General features: G+C 44.4%; 1 protein-coding gene across 1 annotated transcript in view; it reads left to right on the forward strand.

The window, feature by feature from the left end:
* The window catches only part of LRP11 (LDL receptor related protein 11), a 60,542-nt gene that overhangs the window by 31,411 nt on the left and 3,817 nt on the right, over positions 1-25,314 (forward strand). Inside the window, exons 3-6 of the mRNA XM_001928988.6 lie at positions 2,036-2,177; positions 6,310-6,435; positions 7,870-8,076; positions 23,107-23,202. Of these exons, the coding sequence (XP_001929023.1) occupies positions 2,036-2,177; positions 6,310-6,435; positions 7,870-8,076; positions 23,107-23,202 (571 nt within the window). The remainder of the gene's footprint in view (positions 1-2,035; positions 2,178-6,309; positions 6,436-7,869; positions 8,077-23,106; positions 23,203-25,314) is intronic.

A 25,314-nucleotide genomic window follows, 5' to 3' on the forward strand; every position in this document is an offset into this window, starting at 1 on the left:
CTCTTGATGTGGCCTCCTCTTTGTCTTCTGGAGTGGATATCTTTTTGAAGGTTTCTGGTCCATTTGGTTGAAGATTGCTCAGCATTTGGTTGTAAATTTTGTTGTTTTTAGAAGAGAAGTTGAGCTCCAGTCCTTCTATTCCACCATCTTAATCCTATCTCCCCTCTCAGCAGTTGTTAGTCTCCCTTTTCTCTTGTCAAACCCAGCAGCTCTGAAAACTTTCTCATCGAGATAGCTGACTATCATTGACAGCCAGGGTTAGCTGAGCTGCACAATCTGACAAAGCTATCCTTCCTCTGTAAGCAGATTTTTTCAAACTCTCTTTAATCTGAAAAGGTTTTGGAGACAAACTTCTGCACACCTCAGGTATACTTGTTAGAATGCCCTTGCCCGAAGGCTGGGTGGAAATTTAGCTGCTGAGAAAGCATATTCTTTCTGCCAAGTGAATAAGGTGGACCAGAGCGGTCATTTGATGAAAGATTGTCCATATGATATCACTTATATGTGAAATCTAAAGAAAGGATACAAATGATTTTATTTAGAGAGAAACGAATTACAGACTTTGGAAAACTTACAGTTACCAAAGGGGACAGGTGTGTGTGTGGGAGCGTGGCAGATGGAATGGGGGCTTGGGATTGAATATGCACACTGAGGTATATGGAATGATTGGCCAGTGGGGACCTGCTGTATAGCACAGGGAACTCTCCCGAATATTCTGTGATCATCTATGTGGGAAAAAAATCTGAAAGAGAATGGATGTGTGTACATGTATAACTGAATCACTTTTATAGCAGAAATTATCACCACCTTGTACATCAACTATGCTTCCATAAAAATTTCAAAATAAAAAAAAATATAAAGATCATCAACTCACAAAACAAAAGCCAAGGAAGAGATATTTAATCAGAAGACACAGGTTGCTGAAGGTAATGACCATGGTCTGGATCTGGATACAGAGTTGCTGCAGCAGAGAGGGGGTACCTAGGAAGGTTGGAGGGAGGCAGCCAAAGCCCAGGTGGTGGACTGGCCCCTTAGAGGGCGATGCTCTGTCCTTCCAGCCCCAGTGTGGAAAAGAGGCTTCTCAGAGGACCCCCGGCCCACAGAGTTGTAGTGTGACACCAGCATGCTGAGTGTTGATGCCCAGAAGCCCAGTGACTCACTCGCCATCTCAGACCTGACCAGGGCCTGGGTGTAGACAGTGTCTGTGTGGATGGATGGCCCACCCAGCCCCCAGCCTCGTAGCTTCCCTGGTCTGTAAAAGTCTCCACTGACTTCATCTCAGCCTCACTCGTATGGCCACACTCAGTGTCCCCCTGTCACTCCCACCTTAAATCCCCACTCTGACTCAGTCCTACAGTCTACCCTCTCCTCTCATGCATGCCAGGACAGCAAACCCCGCAACTGCTGGTCTCGGGGGTCTTAGGTCTGCAGTCCTGCAAGCCCAGCTGGGACAGAGGAGAGAGCTCCTCTCTCACACCACCTCACTCAAGGCTGCAGGGCCCACGTCATTATGCTCCAGGGTGGTCTCATCTGCACCCATGTCTATGCCTCCTGTCCAAGTCCCAAAAGCAATAAGAAGTGGTGTAACCTATTGCCCAGGGCCCGCCTAGCAAGACCTGTCTGATTCTGAGCCAGAGTTGGGGAGAGTGAGGCCTGCCCTGTACCTCCACATGGGCAGATCCCTGCTTCCCACCTGCCCATGCATGGCCACGGGCTCCCCTTGGTTCAGGCTTCACCCCAGAGGCCATGGGGAGAGCTCATAACTGACCCATCCCTTGCAGTCTTGTGGATGGGGGGTGGGAAGGTAAGTTTCCAGAAGAAAGAGGGTGTCAGGCCCCAATCCCACCAAAGCTCAAGTCTTCTGACCAAAATAGGCCCAACCTGCCAAGACAGCGTGTGACTCAGTCTTCTGCAACCGTGGACCAGGAGGGAGATGTGGTCATGGCCCAATGACGCCGATTTCCAGGGCAGATGATGTTGGACTCTGTGCCTCAGGTCTCCTCACTAAACATGATGTTCTCTCCTTGGGTATCAGGTGCCTCAGTCAGGAACCCTGAAGCTGTCCCACCTACAGGAAGGGACATACACCTTTCAGCTGACGGTCATGGACACTGCCGGCCAGAGGAGCTCCGACAACGTCTCGGTGACAGTGCTCCCCCAGGCCTTCTCCACAGGAGGTGAGAAGACAGTTCTTCCCTCACATCCACAATGGCCAACAGAAACCAGGCCATGGGTGTTTAAGCGGCATTTTATATTCTGACTATGCATCCCATGGGCTCTTCCATTTTATCTTTGGCCATTGTTGAATGAGAAAGTCTTCACCAAAAATATGACAAAAATAGGCTGCATTAGATTTGGGGCGAAGTGACACTGCCAAGTCAGGATAGGGGACCCTCCCTCGCCCCCAGGGGATGAGACTAGATTCTGAGCCTCGGGACCCCGCAGATGCTCCGTCTCTCCTTGACTCCATTTCGTAAGAGACAATCATCTGGCTTTTCCAGGAGAGAGTCTTGTTTAAAAGAGGGTGATCTTTTTGACATGTCTGTTCACAGACTGCATCTAAATAGTACATTTAAGCCACATTAAAATATAGGAAGCACATGTGTCGATTTAAAAGGACTATTTAAAATTTTTCTTGGAGGGGTTCCTGCTATAGTGCAATGGGCTAAGAATCCAGCTGTAGCAGCTCAGGTCATGGCAGAGACAAAGGTTCAATCCCCCGCCCAGCACACTGGGTTAGAGGATCCAGTGTTGATGCAGCTGCAGCTCAGATTCAGTCCCTGGCCTGGGAACTTCCACATCCCACAAGGTCAGACATAAAAAAAAAAAAAAAAAAAAAAAAAAAAAAAACCTTCATAGATACTCTACAAAGATACACAGGTTGATAACATAGCTCAACATATATTTTTCTTATATTCTGCTGTACAATGTAAACTCATTTATCTCATTTCTCAGTGTCTTACTTTTCCAAACATCTACATTTCTAAGATTAATTCATCAAGTTAAAAAAAAAACTTATATAGAACTTGGCAGCACTAAAGATACTGAGCTCACCCTGGAGAAGTGCTGGGAGGATGTCTGTGTGGGGTCCTGCCCCTCCGTCAGCGGATACTTTCTCAGCGTTTGCAGGAACTGTGCATGAAGTGGGCTCCACAGACCTTGCCCCTGCCTCCTACATCTTTGTTCCTCAGTATTTGGATGGTAATCAAGCCAGCAGTCAGGACAATGAGGATAAAAAGTTTGGAATGTGGGAGTTCCCATCATGGTGCAGCAGAACCAAATCTGACTAGTGTCAGTCAGTCGGTTAAGGATCCAGTGTTGCCGTGAACTGTGGTGTAAGTCACAGATGAGGCTCAGATCCCACATTGGACCCTTAGCCTGGGAACTTCCATATGCTGCAGGTGTGGCCCTAAAAGGAAAAAAAAAAAAAAAAATTGAGGTTGGCCGTTTCCCTGGCCAGCCAGGGTGTAAGCTTCCTCTAAGGAAAGAGCAGTGACCCCAGACTCTGGCCCCCCGGGGCACTGTGAGTCAGTGATGGTGAGCAAGCCAGCCGTCCAGCCCAGCGCACATGCCAACAGGCCCTGTCTGTTGATTTACTGCAACTTCACAGAAGAGCCAGACAGTTGCTCAAAAAGTACCTTGGAATGTTGGCCATGCTCCAGGCTGCTGGAAACACAGCATCAGCTCCAACTGGGATAGTCACCAGCAGAGGTCGGCGGGGCCCAGAGAGCTGTCCTCCTGGGAGCAGGGCTCCGGGCTCTGGGCCCAGGTCAAGTGCTGCTACTGGGAGGATGTGCTCCTGGGAAGCTGTCGCCCCTACGGAAATTAGAAAAGGGTGGCCTCTGTATGACCAAGACACCAAGAGGGAGAAAGGGCCTTAGCTGATGGAGGCAGAGGGCTGACACCTCACCAGCCACTTATTGTTCTGGCTTTTGTTCTCAGGCCAGTTTTCTGGGACTCCCAAGGCAAGTCGCTATTTGTACATTTCTGGCCTTTCTCAGGATGATGGTAAAGTGTGTTTGAAGCCCCAGAGTGATGTGACTCATCTTTGATTATTGAAAGGCCACTTGGGTAGAGGTTTTACATACATAGCTTTATATTGAAAATTAAAAGAATGCTGTAGTATTAACTGCTGTCTGGAATCACTCACTAGTTCAATTGGAATAACATAAGAATTAAAGTTAATATAACACAGAGACACCGAAAACAAGAGGTGTTTCTGTCCCCTCTATTACATACCTGGGTTTTGCAGTTAATGAGGAGCTTTCATGGTAACCAAGGGTGGCATCTTCTGGGGTAAAAGGCACACACATACTCCTGCTTCTGCAATAACATGGTTCAGTTGTAGATAAAGAGAGTGCGTGTTTTCAAGCTCTGCAAAAAATAATCCATTTAGAGAGCAAGGCAACAAACACTTCTAAGATGATCCAGATAAATGGTCTCCAAATAGGATCCCCCACAGATGGTCAGGACATTTTTAGGATGGAAAAGAAGGCACCAGAACTTTTCTTTTTTTTTTTAAGGCTGCACCTGCAGCATATGGAAGTTCCTGAGCTGGCAGTCAAATCAGAGCTATAGCTGCTGGCCTACAGCCACAGCAACGCCGGATCCAGTCTCATCTTCAACATGCACTGAAGCTTGCAGCAACGCTGGATCCTTAACCCACTGAGCAAGGCCAGGGATCAAACTCACATCCTTATGGACACTAGTCAGGTTCTTAACCTGCTTAGCCACAATGGGAACTCCCCAGAACTTGTATTTTTATTTTTAACCTTCTTTAAATGTTCAGTCTCTTTCATAACATGGATAACATGTTCATACAGGGGTCCAAGCCTATGATTTAAAGATTGAAGATATGTTTAGTCCATAAGTTTGAAGACCACTAATCCAGAAATAGATGGCTAATTTACCAATATGAATCTATCTCCAAAACTACCCAGGAATAAGTAAAGCCTTGAGATACTTAGGATTTTCATGTCATGAATTTAAGAAACGTGAGCAGAGGCTGCATTCTGCTGCTGTTCACAGCGTTTCCCTTTACTTTTCCTCCCAACTCCTTCCCTGTGACTGAAGCAGATTCTCCTCTGGGGACCCAAGTTCTCAGTCATAACTGCGGGCTCCTGTGTTCTCTTCTTTCTCAGGAGTTTCCACCACCATTTCTTTTCTTTACTCTCTTCTTCCTCCAGAGTCCAGATATCGTCAGATTGCCTTCCACCCAGGTGGTCTCCTCTCCCAGTGTTTTCATTGAACTGCTTTCCTGTAGAATCTGTGAGCATGTGTCTATGCTCAGCCATTTGTCTCAGAAATCTGATCATTTACCATTCTCCCATGTCCTGAGACAACAGTCCAATCCGTCCTTCCCTGGAAAATCGCAGAACTCCTTATGACTTCTTGCAGCCTCATGCCTTTAATCTGCATAACTAGTGTCCAAAAGTCAGCCAGTTGTTAGGTAGCGAAGTCTAGTGAGGTTGGCGTCACCTAGAGTTGGGAACACATTTCAAGAAAAGACATGTAAGTGGAGTTCCTGCTGTGGTGCAGCAAGATCGTTGGCATCTCTGGAGCAGAGGAGGCAGGTTCGATCCCTGGCCCGGCACAGTGGGTTAAGGATTCAGTGAACTCCATATGCCACAGGGCGGCCAAGTAATGTAATAGAAAAGGAAATATATGGAGCTCTGTGGGTTAAAACCCCTATGAGCTCCAAAAGGGATAGAATTTCACTATTTGCAGAAAATAAATTTGCCCCAGGTAGTAGCTAAAGATTCTGTTTATTCTTTACGACCCCAAGGATGTCAGGAGTTCAGCAAGCAGAGTTCAGTAGTAGAAAGTTGATCTCCATAAAAATTATCACTTAGGAAACATGAATGCAAGACATAACATAAAAAGGGGTGCTTCTGATGAAACACAGTCAGCTGTGCCGTGCCTCGGGTGACACGGTGGTAGGTGGCCTGCTGAGGAGATGACGATGGACGAATGGCTGCAATGAGCCACCTGAGGGAGGGGAGCAGGCTGGATGGGGAAGACCAGAGCAGCTGCTTCTCTGTCCCCACCTCTGAGGCACTGTTGGCTTGGGGACAGCCCTAAGATGAAGAGCCCATGGTGATTCCTGAGAATTAAGTTAGGAAGGTCGAGAAGACAGCCCCTCACCTTTCCAGAACTTGTTGCTCCAGCACAGTCCGTGAGGTGTTCCCTCATTGTCTGCCTCTCTTTCACCCAAATGCATTTCTTCACGTGCACAGTCTCTGTTCCTCTTAGCACAGTCCAATCTCTACTTTCCTGCACCCCTGTGACGTGAGACTTGTTTACAAACAGGATGCTCAAAAGTTTGCTCACGATACCACTTCTTCTGTGATGACGGCTGTTGCATTGACATCACGCTGGCTTGCGATGGAGTGGAGCAGTGTCCTGACGGGTCTGACGAAGTTTTCTGTCAAAATCGTGAGTCGGCTGCATCACATTTGGGGGTAAAAGGGGATGTCTGTATTCTCACAACAAATGCGAAATCTGTGGTGTTCTTTTTTCTGCCTGGTTTCAGGTATACTTCACGTGAACAAGCCCTGCCTTAAATTAAGTGAGCATTTACTATGTCTTTAATGCAAGTTATTACAAGTGTCAAATTTTTTATATTTACTTACATTGAGATTGTTTTCAATTTTCCAAAAGATTCTTCCCCATCTTAAAAACGCTGTTCAGCATATGCTTTCTAACAACCTCAAATAAGTTAACATTTAGTTTTGATAAACATTTTAGAAAATTTATGATATATTAGGGTGTGGCTAAGTCAGCTGTAGATCAGTCCTGTCATGTCATGTATATAAACATGCACCACGAGAAGGAAGAGCTGCTGAAAGCGTGCTGAGGTACTAAAGTATCAGTACTGGAGGAAGGGTGAAGGATCTCAGAACCTTAGGTTTAAGTTGTGTCTTTGTCCATTTCTTTACATGAAACTTTTAGGAAGCTAATTAGAAGAGAACTGATTATTGATTTGAAAACTAGAGTGAAGAGTTTTTTTATGGGGCTCTGGCATATCTTGGATGGGTTATCATTCCCAAATATCCATGATTTTATTTCTTATTTTATTTTTTTTATTTTTTTATTTTTTTGCTTTTTAGGGCCATACCCTTGTTGGCATATGGATGTTCCCAGGCCGGGGGTCAAATTGGAGCTGCAGCTGCCCGTCTACACCACAGCCAAAGCAACACCAGATCTTTAACCCACTGAGTGAGGCCAGGGATGGAACCCTCATCCTTATGGATACTGGTTGGGTTCATAACCTGTTGAGCCACAATGGAAACTCCCCAAATATCCATGACTTTAAATCTACCCACAGAGTTCCCTCTGGGGGCACAATGGGGTCATTGGTGTCTCTGGAGCCCTGGGTCACTGGTTTGAACTCAGGCAGGCATAGTGGGTTAAGGATCTGGCATTGCAGCATGTGTGGTGTAGGTTGCAACTGCGGCTCAGATCCAGGAATTCCATATGCCACAAGGCAACCAAAAAAAAAAAAAAAAAAAACTACCATCAATTTTAGTGGTTTTATTTTATTTATTTATTTATTTATTTATTTATTTTTAGGGCTGCACCTGAGGCATATGGAGGTTCCCAAGCTAGGGGTCGAATGGGAGCTGCAGCTCCCGGCCTTTGCCACAGCCACAGCAATGCAGGATCTGAGCCTCGTCTGTGACCTACACCACAGTTCACGGCAATGCCAGATCCTTAACCCACTGAGTGAGGCCAGGGATCAAACCAGCAACCTCATGGTTCCTAGTCGGATTCGTTTCCACTGTGCCACAACAGGAACTCCCGCAATTTTAGTGGTTTTAAAGTTCGGAAAAGAAACCCAACCAATGACAGCTGCTCTTTCACTCTTAGTGAAACTTGACCGCAAAATGGTGACCCACACGGCGACTGCACAGCCTAGAACCACAGAACCAAGCCAAGATGCAGGTGGGGGCTCCTTGTTGGAAAAGTCCCAGAAAGCCACTGCCCCCCAACAGCCACCTGTGCTATCAACCACGGAGAAGAGAAATCATTCTGCCTTTCGGGAACCAGAGAGTCACATTGTTCCTGGGTTGCCAGGTAAGGACTTTAGGCAGGTTTTCATGAAGGACCTCATTTTCTATAATAGCTCAGCTCAAAATTAAAGTTCTATTTGAAGAGTGGTAAAGGAAATATCTTAAAAGAAAAAACAGTTAAAATGAAGAATGTAGGCATTCCCTGGTGGCCTAGCAGTTAAAGGACCTGGCATTTAACTGCAGTGGTTCCCTGGCCTAGGAATTTCCATATGCCACAGCAGCAGCCCACCCCACCCCACCCCCCGCCAAAAGAATTTAGCCAAAAAGAAAAAAACCACCGGACATTTTTGCTGATTATTTATAGTAAGCCCTACTAAATATGTTCATATATATGTACATATATATATACTCCAGAGATAGCAACACATTTATTTGTGAATAAGAGTTTAAAAGTTTTAACACCTATGTAAAGGAAACTAATGCCCTAAGTTCAATTTTAGGTTATTTTGAGGTGAAGCAGCATAACCCCTACATATTTATGTAAATCCTCTTCACACTAAGCAAGTGAATATAAAGAAAATACTGTGTCATGATGGGATGGTTGCATATGCTAGTGATTTAGTATTGTACCTCCAATTTAAATCTATCACCGTTGGTTTTTTAAGAAACATGGATAATAAATTTTAAAATCATATTTTAAAATATACATATTCCTGAAGCATTACAGAATTGTATTTTTTTTATTTTTTTTACACATTTATATTTGCATGATTATACGACAAGAGACAGAAATATAGGTTTTCGGAGTTCTGGTCGTGGTGCAGAGGAAATGAATCTGACTAGGAACCATGAGGTTGCAGGTTCAATCCCTGGCCTTGCTCAGTGGGTTAAGAATCTGGCATTGCCTTGAGCTGTGGTGTAGGTCATAGCTTGGATCCCAAGTTGCTGTGGCTGTGGTGTAGGCTGGCAGCTACAGCTCCGGTTGGACACCTAGCCTGGGATGGCACAGGTATGGCTTAAAAAGACAAAAAGACAAAAAAAAAAGAAAAAAGAAAAGAAACATAGGTTTTCACATTTCTGTTATGCTTTTGTAAACGTCCTTTTAGTATTCAAACTTTGCATACATTTTACTGAAATAATCTGTCACTATTTCAATAACTTCCTTTGTTCATGGCCACACCCATGGCCTATGGACGTTCCCAGGCCAGGGATCCAATCTGAGCTGCAGCTGTGACCTATGCCCCAACTGCAGCAACACCAGATCTTTGACCCTCAGGAACTCCTTCAATAACTTCTTTATGAAAATTTTGTGCTCATTATAAAAGATACAGAAGACGCAAATCATTAAAAAGGAAATGATTTAAAAGACCACCTTATTGAAAATAAATTTGGTATATTTCCTTCCAGTCTTTTATCTACTTTGTAGATTTTAAAGCCCCTTGATACAAACATGTCTGCAAAATATCCTGGGGATGGTTTTGCTTTTCCACAGCTTGGGTTAAGTGCCCTACAGATGTCTGCTTTTGTCTATTCCTTGTTGATACTGCCACCTAATGGGAGAGCTTTGTCACTCCACCCAAGCCTTGAGATTTGTTTTAATCTCTCTCCATATGGAAGGTTGGTATGGAGAAGGCAGCCACCTAAGAAACAGAGTCAGGGGAGACCAGGCGTTTGGGGCAGGAGGGATGAAGTTGACGGAAAGAAGTGCATTCTCAGAGGTCAGGGGTGGGTGAGCCCTTGCTCCGTCACTGTGGTCCAGAGGCGCCCGTGAGCACAAATGAATAAGCTGAAAGCAGAAGGGAGACCAAAGGCCAGTCTCCTTCCTTAGGTCCTAGTCTTGGCTCTGCCTTTAGAGCCCTGAGTATTTGTTTCATTTCTCTGGACCTCAGTTTCCTCATCAATTAATAAGGGTTTCAACTAGATGACCTCAAACCCGGTGTCTTAGCCTGGTGTCCCTTTCAGGGAAGATAAATAGCCTGATGCTCACGCTAGCTTCCAGCAGCCCTTTCCATGCTAAATATTGCTCCATGATCCCAGCTCTCTCCTGGGAGATGAGGACTCAGCTTCAGAATCCTTTTGAAAATAAAGCTGCAGTCGGCCACCACTGGTTAATGGCAGTTGGCACCCAATTTGAAATATATTTGCAACTCTAATTTTGTTCTTTTTGATAAGTCTTTAATGGGCTATGAAGATATAAGGAATGGAGTTTCATAGATGCAGAGAAATTAATAACCACTTACTGTTTAAAAATGTATTATTTTTCCTAATTATTAAAGTAATACATATTTACTGTAGAAAATTTGGAAAATACAGAAAAATGTAGAGAAGAAAATTTAGGAGTTCTCTGGTGGCTTAGTGATTAAGAATTCAGCATTGTCACTGCTGTAGCTTGAGTTTGATCTCTGGCCCAGAAATTTCCACATGCTGTGGGTAAGACTTAAAAAAAAAAAAATTACATCATCTAGCAAAACTCATCATTAACATTTTGTTTTCTTTTCTTCTGGTTACTTTTACTTATATACATTCACCCACATATTGTTTTACTCTTAACAAAATTAGGATGATATTATTTTTAAACTTACTTTTCTCACTTATCAGTATTTCATGTGTTATTAAATGCCCATCAATTTTGGGGGGAGTTCCCATCTTGGTGCAGCGGAAATGAATCCGACTAGGAACCATGAGGTTGCAGGTTCGAGCCCTGGCCTCACTCAGTGGGTTAAAGATCTGGCGTTGCTGTGAGCTGTGGTGTAGGTTGGCAGGCACAGCTCAGATCTGGAGTTGCTGTGGCTGTGGCATAGGCCAGCAGCTGTAGCTCCGATTTAACCCCTCACCTGGGAACCTCCATGTGCCGCAGATGCAGCCCTAAAAAGCAAAAACAAAAACAACAAACCACACAATTTTGAAAGTCCAGGGTGGATAAAGAAGAAAATGGGAAGAAAAAAACTTTGAAAATGTTAGAAAGGGCCCCCCCATTTTTTCTGCTTGGACAGCAGCCCCCTCCTCCCTCTCCTTCTGTTATCCATGAGCTCACCAGACCAGAATCCCCAGCCTCCAATTTCACGTGAGTTGAAGCTATACCCAGCATAATATAAGCAGACTTAAAAATAAGCGCATTATTGTTTGTGACCTGTGTCTGAGTTTTACAAGGCCCATCAGCTAGCAGAGTAAATATGGATAAGTTAAATTTTCCACTGCCTCCTTCACCCACACTGCAAGGATAAATAAGATTTAACTCACTGAAGGTAAGATAAAGAGATACTACAGATTAACACTAGGAATCCCTGCTGTGGTGCAATATGATGGGCAGTGTCTCTGGAGAGTTGGGACTGAGGTTCACATCCATGGCCCGCACCGTGGGTTAAGGATCTGGCGTTGTGGCTGCTGTGGCATAAGTTGCGACTGCAGCTCAGATTGGATCCCTGGCCTGGGAACTCCATATGCCATGGGACCACCAAAATATATATATACATATTAATACTAATAATGTAGCACAGAAAGTAAAGAGAGGCAGTTTTTCACCTATCCCATTGGCAAAGGTGAAAACATATAATTAATGCTTCTGAGAGTACAGAGAAACACATCTCATGCGCTTTTGGTGGAATTCAAATTAGTACAAGCTTACAGAGGGCGGTTTCTGAAGCCTTGTATGCACGCCTGGACCCAGTTGTCCTGCTCTTGGGAATTTCTCCTGAGCATGTTACTTGGGATCAAGTGTGTGTGCAAATACTCCGTCCACGAGTGGATGTGCACTTGGTCCTCTCAGCGCCGTCAGCGGGGTTGCAGGGCCGCAGGGGTCTGGCGCCAGCTTGGACTGCAGGAGCACAAAGGCTGCTTGTTGTGGGAGTGGTTACAGCTGTAGAGCCTGTTCTCTGTGTGGTCCAGATTGTCCGCTAACAAGGCTGTCCTCTCGTATCTGACCCAGCCCCAGGAAAGGAATCTGGTTTCCAGCTCTGCAGAATGCTATATAAGTGGTGGTGTATCCACTTCCACACTGAGTCTGTTTCTTTTGAAACAAGATTCATGTTCAGCCCAGCAGGTCAGCCAAATTCTTTAAGGATCCTGTTTGAGGCAGTGACTTAGGAGGATGCACAATGTCTGTGTGGAGCCCTGGTCCTGCCTGCATTTTTCTGGATCTCCTTGTTAAACAGACCACAGCCTCCTCTGGCTTATCTCTGGAGGTAACTAGTGAGTAACTGCAACCTTTGCATTATTATGGAAAGTGTTTTTTTCAGAGAGGACATTCTCACAAAGGATATTTAAATTTTTTTTTCCACATACGCTATCGTGTATTCATTATGTTGAACTGCGTTTATTCTAATTGAGACACCATTTTGAAAGTATACAACAGCATTTTGGGGAAAGTGGTTTGCTTTGTTGAAGGCTATCAAACAGCCCAGCTGGATAGCCTGTTATGCTCCAACGTGGTGGCAGGAATCAACTGGATTCTCAAATGAATAGGAGATCCAGTTAAAGAAATTTACTTAATCACAAATGAAGACAATCAGATGCTTATTTCCACGAATTTATTTGGAAGGGAATAGGTCCTCTTTCACTGACCTACTCATGTCTTTGGAAAATGTCATTTAATCAGCCATAATCAACAGATGCCTTTAAGCATACCTGATTGTTCTGGAGCACTGAGAGGGATGTTGCTCTTAGAAAAGGCACCCTCTACCTTCTACAAGGTGTCATTCTAAAAGCTTTGGTCACTGTTATTGGGATTCCATAATTTTACTATTTGAGATCTATAGATGGGTTATACAGTAAATTGTTTTGTGACATCTGACCCACTTGGGTCAGTCCCAAGGAGCCATTTGGTTGTAAACAAGATGACATGGTTCATTTTATCTAGAAGTTAGTTAAATGTAAGATTAAAATATTACCCTCTAGAGAAGACATGCAGATGGCTAGCAGGCACATGAAAAGATGCCCAACATTGCTACTTATTAGAGAAATGCAAATCAAAACTACAATGAGGTATCACCTCCCACCAGTCAGAATGGGCATCACCAAAAAGTCTACAAACAATAAATGCTGGTGTGAATGTGGAGAAAAAGGAACCCTCCTAGACTGTTGGTGGGAATGTAAACTGGTATAGCCACTATGAAGACCAACATGGAGGTTTCTTTAAAGAAATAAAAACCTGAAAATAGAGCTACCACATGATCCTGCAGTTCCACTTCTAGGCATATATCTGGAGGAAAACATAAATCAAAAAGATACATGCACCCTGGTGCTCATAGCAGCACTTTTTACAGTAGCCTGTCCATCAACAGGTGAATGGATAAAGAAAATGTGATATAGACATATATATAGATATATAGATACCCACACACATACACACACACAACAGAATATAACTCAGCCCTAAAAAGGAATGAAATAATGTCATTTGCAGTAACTTGGATGGACCTAGAGATTATCATAGTAAGTGAGGTAAGCTAGACAAAGACAAATATCACATGATATCACTTATACATGGAATCTTAAACAATGATACAAATTAACTTATTTACAAAACAGAAAAAGACTGGAAGTTCCTATTGTGGCTTAGCAGGTTGTGAACCCAACTAGCATCCATGAAGATGTGGGTTCAAACCCTCGCCGCACTCAGTGGGTTAAGGATCCAGCATTGCCTCAAGCTATGGTATAGGTCGAAGATGCAGCTTGGATCCCGCATTGCTGTGGCTGTGGCATAGGCCGGCAGCTGTAGCTCCAGTTCAATCCCTAGCCCAGGGACCTTCCAAATGCCACAGGTGTGGCCTGAAAAAGAAAAAGAAAAAAGACTCACAGCCATCAAAAACAAACTTATGGTAACCAAAGGGAAAAGGAGGGAGGATAAACTAGGAGTTTGGGATTAAAATATACACACTACTCTATGTAAAATAGATAACTAAGGATTTCCCAATGTGGGTTAAGAATCCAACTGCAGCAGCTCAAGTCACTGCAGAGGTGCAGGTGTTTTGTTTGTTTGTCTTTTTTTTTTTTTTTTTTTTGGTCTTTTTAGGGCCGAACCCACAGCATATGGAGGTTCCCAGGCCAAGGGTCTAATCGAAGTTGTAGCTGCCGGCCTACACCACAGCTTCAGCAGCACCAGATCCGAGCTGCATCTGTGACCTACACCACAGCTCACAGTAATGCCAGATCCTTAACCCACTGTGTGAGGCCAGGGATTGAACCCAAAACCTCATGGTTCCTAGTCGGATTTGTTGCTGCTGTGCCATGATGGGAACTCCAGAGGTGCAGGTTTGATCCCCAGCCCAGCATGGTGAGTTAAAGGATCCGGCACTGATGCAGCTGCAGGCAGCTCAGATTCAATCCCTGACCTGGGAACTTCCATATGGTGCAGGCGTGGCCATAAAAAAATAAAATACCAACGAGGACCTACTGTATAGCACAGGGAACTATTCTCAATATCTTTTAATAACCTATAATGGAGGCAAATAAAAGAAAAAATATATGTATATTTATATACAGTATATATGCATAACTGAATCACTTTGCCATACACCTGAAACTAACACAACATTGTAAATCAATTATATTTTAATGAAATTCAGAAAAAAATTACCCTCCAGCCAAATGCAAACGTTTGTAAACAGTGATAACTGTCTTAGGCTGTCTTCACCAATGAACTTGGAACTCCTTTTAACTAAACTTTGACAAGTTGTAGAGGCTTTTTCAAGGCCAGCTGGTATAAACAATATGAAAACAAGCAAAGAGAAAATCAGTGAGTTTTATGGCTATAATGAGGCCTAAATAACATTTCAAACATAAGCAGACCTGGGAGTTCCCATTGTGGCTCAGCGGAAACAAATCCGACTAGGAACCATGAGGTTTTGGGTTCAATCCCTGTCCTCACTCATTGCCATGAACTGTGGTGTAGGTCGCAGACTCAGCTGAGATCTGGTGTTGCTGTGGCTGTGGTGTAGGCCGGCAGCTGTAGCTCCAATTGGACCGCTAGCCTGGGAGCCTCCATATGATGTGGGTGCTGCCCTAAAAAGACAAAAAAGAAAAAAAGAAAAAAGAAAAACATGGGGAAAAAAATAATAATAAGCAGACCAAGTGGCACTAGTTAGCTGTGATCTTGTCCTAGTACAATATTCCTAACGAGAGCTCCCTCTTACCTACTTTGTAGACATGCAGTGTGAGTACACCAGTGAATGGTGAGAAAGGAGAATTTTGTTGTCTGTGTTGGTTGGCAGGTGGTCACAGGAAGCTATAGAGCATTCTGGAAGGCCAGCCCATATGGTAGTCACTTTCCCAGCTGGTTTTCCAGCTTCTCTCCAGAATATGTCTGCATGTTCATGAAAATGAAAATGAAATTAAAATAACTTCCATCCAGCTTCCAGCTCCCTCTGTGAATGCATAGCTGTGCGTGATAAATACTTTATTTAGAAGAGGGGAAAAATGGAGTTCCCATTGTGGCGCAACAGAAATGAATCCGACTAGGAACCATGAGGTTGCGGTTTGGATTCCTGGCCTCGCTCAGTGGGTTAAGGATCCGGCGTTGCCGTGAGCTCTGGTGTAGGTCACAGATGCAGCTCGGATCTGGTGCTGCTGTGGCTATGGTGTAGGCCAGCAGCTACAACTTCGATTAGACCCCTGGCCTGGGAACCTCCATATGACAAGGGTGCGGCCCTAAAAAGACAAAAAAAGACAAAAAAAAAAAAAAAAAAAAAAAAGGAAGAAGAAGAAGAGGGGAAAAATAATTCCCTAAGACATTAACTCTTCTAAAAGGACCATTACAAAATGAATCCTTTGCCAAAGTAAAGGATGTAATTGTCTCGTTTTGCTCTGACTTGCTGCGCTGGCTAGAGCTAGATAGGATGTGGATAGTTTTGGCGTTTCTCTGTAGCAGTCTGTGTGCTGACATCTAGGAAGAGGGAGTCAGGTGGACTAGGAAATTAAGGTCAATTCCTTCATAAAGTGTAGAAAACAGAAATTCACAATTTTTCCTAGGGCAAATCCTCTAGGAAATTCTAGATTCCGTGGCAGTTACATCTCCCGAAGTCTCGTGTGCACTGCTCTCTCCCTAACAGCTGAGCCCCACCTCCCCTCCCCAGGGAATGAGGGCGTTTAAGAAAACCCTCCTCAGGAGCTCAGAGGGTTAAGAACCCTCAGTTTCCCTGAGGATGTGAGTTCAATCCCCCGCCTCACTCAGTGGGCGAGGGATCTGGCATTGCTGTGGTGGCATAGGCTGGCAGCTGCTGCTCTGATTCAGTCCCTAGCCTGGGAACTTCCATACACCACAGGTGCCGCCCTAAAAAAGGAAAAGAAAACACTCTTCAAATTTGACAACTGGAGATTCAGAATGAACATGTATAGTTTTTCAGTGAACCCATTCATTTCAGGGCAATATCCCCTTTCCACATACAATTAGCCTATTTCTCTATTGCATCCTTAGCAGACTCTTGTTCTAGCCCTTCCTAAGGAAACATAGGATAAATTTGTGATTTTGCCCAGATGAGAGTATTAAGTTGCCAAGATATGAGTAAATAAATATGGCATCAACTCTAAGTTCTTGGAGCTGAGACTTTGAGGACAGTGTGGTTTGGTGGAAAAGCTCCTGCTTTGGGTCCGTGCTGGGTCCTAATCCAGTACCACTGATTACTAGCAACCAGGTAATCAACGTCTCTGAGCTCCATTTCCTTGCCTGTAAGAGGATAATATCTTCTCACAGGGTTGCTACAAGGACTGCACAAAATATTGCATGTCAATTTAATTGACGTCTCTCAGTAGCTGTTAGCGCTATATGAATGTTTGCTAAACATTCCAGTCCAGTGGTATTTGCTGAGACACCAGGGTAAGAGAGCTACAAGCCTATATGAGGGTTAATTCAAATAAAAACAGAATCAGCGTAGAACTCTCAGTTGTGAGTTCCTCTTCAGAATTAAGATGAACCATCTCTCTTCCTCACTGGAAAGAGATGGGCAGAAATTGTGAAGATAGTCATAAGCAAACCTCGTTTTATGGCACTTCACAGGCACTGCATTTTGTACAAATTGAAGGTCTGTGGCAACCCCGCACTGAGCAAGTCTCTTGGCATCATTTTTGCTTATTTCGTGTCTCTGTGTCACATCTGGTAGCTCTTGCAATATTGCAAACTTTTTTGTCCTTATTATAATATTTATGGTGATCGGTGACCACCATAGCTTGATGTTACTATTGCCGAAAGGGTTCAATTCACCGAAGGCTCAGACGATGATTAGCTTTTAGCAATATTTTTATTAAGATATGTACCTTGACTTTTTTGGACATGTGCTATTATACACTTAACAGACTACAGTAAAGTGTTGGCATAACTTGTTTATGCACCAGGAAACCAAAACATCCATGTGACTCACTTTATTGTATTAGTCTAGAACTGAACCCTTAATATATTCCAGGTATGCTTGTATTTTACATTTTTCCACTGGATGAAAGACCAGCCAGTTAATCTTCTAAAAAGAATGGAGGTTGGTAAAGTTTGGTGTTTTTATTCCTGGATCATTATTTTTTTTAAAAAAATTGGACATGGGGTTCTCTGATGGCCAAGCAGTTAAGGATTAAGCCATGTCACTGTTGTGGCTCTGTTCACTACTACGGCACAGGGTCGATCCTTGTCTGGGGAACTTCTGCATGCTGCCAGCAAGGCCAAAAATAATAATAACGATAAAATAAAAAATTGGACATGAGTTCCCAGCTGAGTGATATTCCCACTTCCAAAGTGATTACGGGGAGAGTTCCCCCTGAGTGCCTGTCACTGTGCACTCTTTGGACATTATAGCAACCTAAAGATGTGTCCAAATCATTATCCACATTTTCTAGATGAAAACGAGGCACAGAGAGGTTAAGACCTCAGACAAGATCACACAGCTATTAAGTGCCGAAGACACGATTTAACTCAGCAGTCTAATCGCAGCCCCAGTGGGAAGATGGTTTGTGCAGCAAGCCTCACTGTGAGCTCAGCGACCTTCTCCCTCAGCTACAGAGACAGGAGGCAGCTACAGCGCCCTCAAGGCCTGCTTCTGTGTACTTTCTGTGAGGGCCTGAGAAACACAGGAGAAAGGGATCCGTGAGTACTGGAGGAGTTGGGTTGCCTACCTGTAGGGCTGCACTATGGCTTTCTGGGCCCTGGGTACTTTCTCCATTAAAGTATACATATATATTGAATTACATATAAAATTACATATACTGTGTTGGTATGGAGATGAGTATAATACAGTAATAGAATAGAGGCTGGATTCATTATTATTTTCATTATTATATTTGTGTTTTTTATGATTTTAAAAGAAATTAAAGGAGTTTCCATTGTGGCTTAGTGGAAATGAATCCGACTAGTATCCATGAGGATGCGGGTTCAATCCCTGGCCTCGCTCAGTGGGGTAAGGATCCAGCATGGCTGTGAGCCATGGTGTAGGTCACAGACATGGCCCAGATCCTGCATTGCTGTGGCTGTGGTGTGGGCTGGCGGTTGTAGCTACAATTCAACCCCTAGCCTGGGAACCTCCATATGCGGCAGGCGTGGCACTAAAAAGCAAAAAAGAAAAAAAGAAAGAAAGAAATTAAAATATTTTTGTGGGCCCCTAAAAGAACCATGGCCGGTGGGCTCTGTGCCCTCTGTGCCTAGTGGACAGGTGAGCCCTGCCTTTGTGGTGGTCATGGACATCCAACGATGCTCCAGGGGAGGGGTGGAAAGATTTGAATAAGTGGGAAGCAAAGACTTTAATTAATTGCATGAGCAAGTACAATTGGGAATGAAAATTACTTAAGCAGGGCTCCCCAGCTGCCCCAGGTGAAGAATGCTTGTCAGAGGAGATGGCAGTACCCAGAGCCTTGGAGCCTTGACTGAGGCACCTTGCAAAGACTGTGTCAAAAAGGACAACAGGAGTTCCTGCTGTCGTGCCACGGGATCTTCGGCGTCTCTGCAGCAACAGGACGCAGGGTCAATCCCTGGTCAGTATAGTGGATTTAAGGATCCTCGGTGGCCGCAGCTATGACGTAGGTCACACCTGTGGCTCGGATCTGATCCCTGGCCCGGGAACTCCATTTGCCTTGGCACAGCCAAAAGAAGATTTCTTAAAAAGAGGAGGGAAGAGTTCCCGTAGTGGCTCAGTGGTTAACAGATCCTACTAGGAACCGTGGGGTTGCGGGTTTGATCCCCTGGCCTCAATCAGTGGGTTAGGGATCTGGTGCTGCCGTGGGCTGTGGTGTAGGTCGCAGATGCGGCTCGGATCCCAAGTTGCTGTGGCTGTGGTGTAGGCCGGCCAGCGGCTACAGCTCCAATTCAACCCCTAGCCTGGGAACCTCCATGTGCCTCGGGTGTGGCCCTCAAAAGACAAAAAAAAAAAAAAAAAAAAAGAAGAGGAGGGGAAAAAAAAGAGAATAATAGAATTTAGCAACTTCAGTACCCAAGGCTGGCTGAGAAGGAACAGTATCCATCCATGATAAAGCTCTCATCCACTCACGGCAAAATGAGAGAAATAAGGACAAAGCAGTGAGGTTTTTTTAATAACGCTAAATTTATTCAGTGCAAATAACTGTCCTTTTAATGTGTTCAGTCTTCATGATTTGGGGTATAAGACATGTTCTCTTTATAATGAAGGGAAGGTAATGGTCTTAGTAAATGGTCACTTCTTTTAATGTCTCAACTAGGCAAAATTAAAAATTGACAACAATAAATTGGCCCAAAAATTTATTTTCAATTTTGTTGGTCCACAAAATCCACAGGTGTTGAAATCACCTTGCCACGTGAACAAGAGCCCAAGTTCTCTACGGCCCCAGCGCTGCACCAGCCTTACCTTTTTTTTTTTTTTTGCCTTTTGTCTTTTTAGGGCTGCACCTGCGGCATATGGAGGTTCCCAGGCTAGCGGTCCAATTGGAGCTATAGCCGCCGGCCTACACCACAGCCACAGCAATGCCAGATCTGACCTACACCACAGCTCACGGCTGGATCCTCAATCCACTGAGTGAGGCCAGGGATCGAACCTGCACATGTTTCCCAGTCGGATTCGTTAACCACTGAGCTACGACGGGAACTCCTCCTTTTTCTTTTTATGGCCACACCTGCAGCATATGGAAGTTCTCAGGCTAGGTGTGGAATCAGAGATGCAGCTGCTGGCCTACACTATAGCCACCACAACACTGGATCCAAGCCACATCTGTGGCCTACACTGCAGCTTGGGACAACACGGGATCCTTAAGCCACTGAGCGAGGCCAGGGATGGAACCCACATCCTCATGGACACTACGTCAGGCTCTTAACCGGCTGAACTGCAATAGGAACTCTGGTCCCAGTTTTCTTTCTTTTTTGTTTTGTTTTTTCTTTTTTATATAATTTAAAAATATATTTGGGTTTAGTTATTTATTTACGTGTATACATTCTTTTTTCTCACATTATCATGCTCCATCAAGAGTGACCAGACATAATTCCCAGTGCTATACAGCTGGATCCCAGTGCTTATCCACTCCAAAGGCAATAGTTTGCATCTATTAACTCCAAATTCCCATCCACTCCCTCCCCCTCCCCCTCCCCCTTGGCAACCACAGGTCTATTCTGCAAGTCGATGATTTTCTTCTCTGTGGAAAGGTTCATTTGTGCTGTATATTAGATTCCAGATATAAATGAAATCATATGGTATTTGTCTCTCTCTTTCTGACTGACTTCTCTGAGTATGACTCTCTAGTTCCATCCACGTTGCTGCAAAAGTCTCTGTTTTCATTTTCATGCCGGCTGCTCTGCCCCCTTTCCCTCCCCTCACGGTTCTGGATGGGACCAGGGGTTCTGCCACTTCTGGACAAAGGGCAGAAATCAATTTGAAAGATGAATCTGATGCTCTAGCCTATAAGAAATTGCTTATGCCTTACTCATCCTTCTCCTCTTTGGGCTCAGCGTTTATGAAGGAAGCCCAAAGTTATTGGCTGTATGTAGTGATTGGCACCCCTGGTCTTCAGCAGCGCAGTGGAATGTAGCGAGGCTGCTGTGGCCTTGGCGGAGAGAAGCAGATGTGGGCTGATCTCGCTGCACTGATGTGCTGAGTGAGTGGAGTGAGTAGCCTCTGCAGACACACTCCAGTAGGAACATCTGAAAGCAGAAAGGCCAGGGAGGGGGCTCTTGCCGTTCCCAAGCCAAAGGTGACAGAGACCTGAGGCTGCAGGGGTCAGTGAGGACGGAGAAGAGGGTCTGTGTGATATGGAGACTGGTGGGATGAAGCGCTGAGTGAAAAGAAGCTTTAAGGATGCCTTCATTGATGCAGCCACACGTGTGGCATCTGAAAAGGGCACAAGTGATGCTATCTCCCAAACAGAAACGGGTCATGGACATGGAGAGCAGACTTGCGGTTGCCAGCAGGGAGCAGGGAGGGAGTGGGATGGACGGGGAGTTTGGGGTTGGTAGATGCAAACTCTTCCATTTAGAATGGAAAAGCAATGGGGTCCTACTGTACCGCACAGGGAACTCTATCTAGTCTCTTGGGATAGAACATGATGGAAAGTAGTATGAGAAAAAGAATGTGTATATGTGTATGATTGGGTCACTATGTTGTACAGCAGAAATTGACGCAACACCGTAAATCAACTCTAATTTAAAAAAATTAATTACACGCTTCCATGAGAAACCATTAATTAATGCTTGGTGTTTTAAAAAATGATGGCTCTATGAAATAACTATTTATACTCCCTCCTGTTTAATAGCATTAACACGTGATTGCAATGATTATTTAAAATCATTGCTTTTTCTGGCTTCAGTAGGTATCTGGAATAACTCTGCAAGTTTCCATTTTGCAATTGATTTTGTGATCTTTAGTAAACTTATGTTTATTTCGTATTTAAAATTATCATACCAGGAGTTCCCGTTGTGGCGCAGGGGAAACGAATCCAACTAGGAACCATGAGGTTGCGGGTTCGATCCCTGGCCTCGATCAGTGGGTTGAGGATCCAGCCTTGCCGTGAGCTGTGGTGTAGGTCACAGACACAGCTCGGATCGGGCATTGCTGTGGCTGTGGTGTAGGCTGGCAGCTGTAGCTCCGATTAGACCCCTATGGGAGCCTCCATATGACGAGGGTGCGGCCCTGAAAAGATGGAAAGACCAAAAAAAAAAAAAAAAAAAAAAACTATCATACCAAAGAATTTTATGTACTACTTTCGAATAGTCTTATTTTAGTTGTTATGAACATTTCTGTTGATGCCATGTGAGTAAAGAAGCTTAAACATTTTTTTTTTGTTGTTTTTTCATAAAATTCCTCATGTCGGCAGGTCATTTCCAATTTATTTCTGTTAAGCATTGTATTTTCCCAAAATCTCACTTGAAATTACACCCTAGCCTGAGGGTAACTCCACTAACTCATTAATTACTATTTGTCAATGATAGTAAGCACACAAATGCTATGAATTCCTAGATGGCGGATAATAGAATGACACAGCCATGGCTCATCTGGGCCTGGGGTAAAAATCCTAAGGTTTGATCTTTCTCTGCATTGGCTCTTGATGGTATAACTGAATACAACCATTAAATAGTTAACAACCTATCATTAAATCAGAAGTGCTAGTTTCCACCAGCAAGCAGTTAGACACCCCTGAGTTTAAATCCCAGCCCCGGGACCCACTTACTGCTAGAATGAACCCAGGTGAGCACTGATGCTCTCTGAGCCCAACCAGAAGAAAATGGAGCTACCATTGCCTGCCAAGCACCGTCAAGGTATGGAAGAGAAGTAGCAAGTCGGAGTACTCTCACTTATGTATGCTCACTGTTCATTTTCCAAAGAAAATTCTTTCTGGACTGTTTCTGCTTTCCATGGGATAGACTCCAGAGACTACTCTTGGCTTTTTTAGCTCAGGTCCTTCCTTCCTCCTCTGGGTGGGGTGGAAGTTCTGGGACAGTGTGCTCATTCCCCTGCCTCTGTCTAGTGGTTTTGTACTAGCCTCACACTCTTTATTAAGTTGGTCACATTATTTATCATGTGTTTTAGTATCAAACATAGGCCTTGGTTTATTGAAGAAATAAAGCCTTTTGTCTTTTAAGTCCATCCTTAAAAAATAAATAAGGCTGTATTTCCATGTCTACCCTAAAGTTTCCGGTGTACCTTCAATATGTCTTATTTATTTCCTGCAGAGAGTGGAGCCTCAGGGAAGACCAGAAAAGAGGAAAATTATATTTTTGAGTCAAAGAGCAATCGAGGAGGAGGGGAGCACCCAGCCCCAGAAGCAGGTAAATGTTTGCCTTGGAAATTCATTGTGGAGTATAAACATTTGCAGACCCACATATCTGACTTTGGCAAACAGAAAAGTCCCCTAAATGATATGCTATTTTATCGTTGCTGTAGCTAAATCTGAGCCCCAGACTTGGGATTATCACTGTTCCCTTCTCCTGTAGCCTCAACACAGGTGCTTTTCTTTTAAACAAGTTACGTGGAGTTCCCCCGTGGCACAGTAGGTTAAGGACCTGGCATTGACACAGAAGCGGCTCGGGTCTCTCCTGTGCCTCGGGTTTGATCTCTGGCCAGGAACTTCCACATGCTGTGGGCATGGCTAAAAAAAAAAGAAGAAGAAGAAACAAGTGACATGCATTTGGAAGAGCAGCCCCTAAGCATTTTCTCACCCTGAACAGGTAGAACTGGGCTCGTATTGGGCTCCAGTTTGTAAGAAATGGTTTGGGGTTCCTGGGTTTTTTGTGGGGTTGAACAAAATCTCTTTTTTTTTTCAATTTTTTTGTAACATACCCATCTTTTGCAGCTAGTACAGGAAGATGCAGAGGGAACTGACACCTTCAGGTCCAAACTTAGCCCTTTCAAAGCTTCTTTCCTCTGGGTTGCCATTAGGAGACTGGAATGTGTGCACCAGCTCTAGGATCAAATTCTAAACCATTGTTTTATCACAGATTTATCTTTCTTTCTTTCTTTCTTTTTTTTTTTTTTGCCTTTTTCAAGGGCCGCTCCCGCGGCATGTGGAGGTTCCCAGGCTAGGGGTCTAATCAGAGCTGTAGACATCGGCCTACGCCAGAGCCACAGCAACACAGGATCTGGGCCGTGTCTGCGACCTACACCTCAGCTCATGGCAACGCCGGATCCTTAACCCACTGAGCAAGGCCAGGGATCGAACCCACAACCTCACGGTTCCTAGTCAGATTCGTTAACCACTGCACCACGACGGGAACTCCAGATCTTATCTTTCACAATTCTCTATGGGAATACTGGCCTCCGCCCAAAACTTTGTTTGGTACCTGAGTCACTAATGCAACTTCCCCATCCCATCTTCCCAAACCCAGACACTTCCAGACTGTTCTTGAGAATCTTCTTCAGGAGATTTACTTAATATTCTATAAATACTCAAGGTTAAAATGCCACTAGTACGTTCTCAGCCCTTGTCCTGAGGCCATCTATAGCTGGGACTGGTCTTAAGCTCAGAGAATCAAAGCTGTCAAGGAGTGAACTTCCTCGGTTACCTACCCCCAGATGTAAACACCTGTCCATCCCCACCCTCTCTTCCTTTCCTCCAGCGCTAAAGGAAAAGATGTCCCATCTTTCCAAGGTCAATCTCTCCTGACCTTGATGCAGCTCCTTATCTCAAGTCTGTTTCTCCGTCATTTATTAGCTCCCAATATTTATACTCTCTGCTGGTTCATTGCCTCTGACACATTCAGACAATTAAATCTCTCAAAATATATTAAAAACAGCAGCATCCCTTAGCCTTCAGTCTCCCTGTAAGCAAATTCCCCATTGCTCAGTCCAGCGGCCTCTCCAGGCTTCGCCTCACCTGACCTCTTCTTGGCATTTGATTCTGCTGACCACTGTCCTCCTGAAATAGCCTCGTCCCACTGCTTCCAAGACTTCCCTCTCTGTCGGTTGCCTGACCATTTTTCTGCCCTGTCTCTTCCTGTGCTTTTTGATTCTCCTCTTTCGTCTGCCCTCTTCAATGGGGGTGTTTCCTCAGGCCTTGTTTGTGGCTCTTTCTTCTCCCTTTCTCTCTGGCAGTCTCACCCACTTTTGTGGCTGCGATCGCCACCTTGATGCTAAAGGCCCTTACATATTTAGGCCCACATAATCCAAGAGCCCAATAGAAAATTCCCTCAGTTGGCACTAGGCATCTCAATTTGAAACTGTCAAAAAATAATCTCCCTTACCCACCCCAAACAAGTTCCATCATGCATCCAAATCATGATCTTATGAACCAGATACATGGACCACTCTTTTTTTTTTTGTTGGTTGCACCTATAGCATGTGGGATTTCCTGGGCCATCAGGGATCAAACCCACCCAGAGCAGCAACCTGAGCCACTGAGGGGACAATGCCAGATCCTTCACCTGCTGCGCCACAAGGGAACT

The sequence above is a fragment of the Sus scrofa genome, chromosome 1 (genome assembly GCF_054392235.1).
Source record: "Sus scrofa isolate SSC_HxYL_T2T_F1_AM1 chromosome 1, Sscrofa_HxYL_maternal_Yorkshire_Landrace_v2.0, whole genome shotgun sequence".
NCBI lineage: Eukaryota > Metazoa > Chordata > Mammalia > Artiodactyla > Suidae > Sus > Sus scrofa.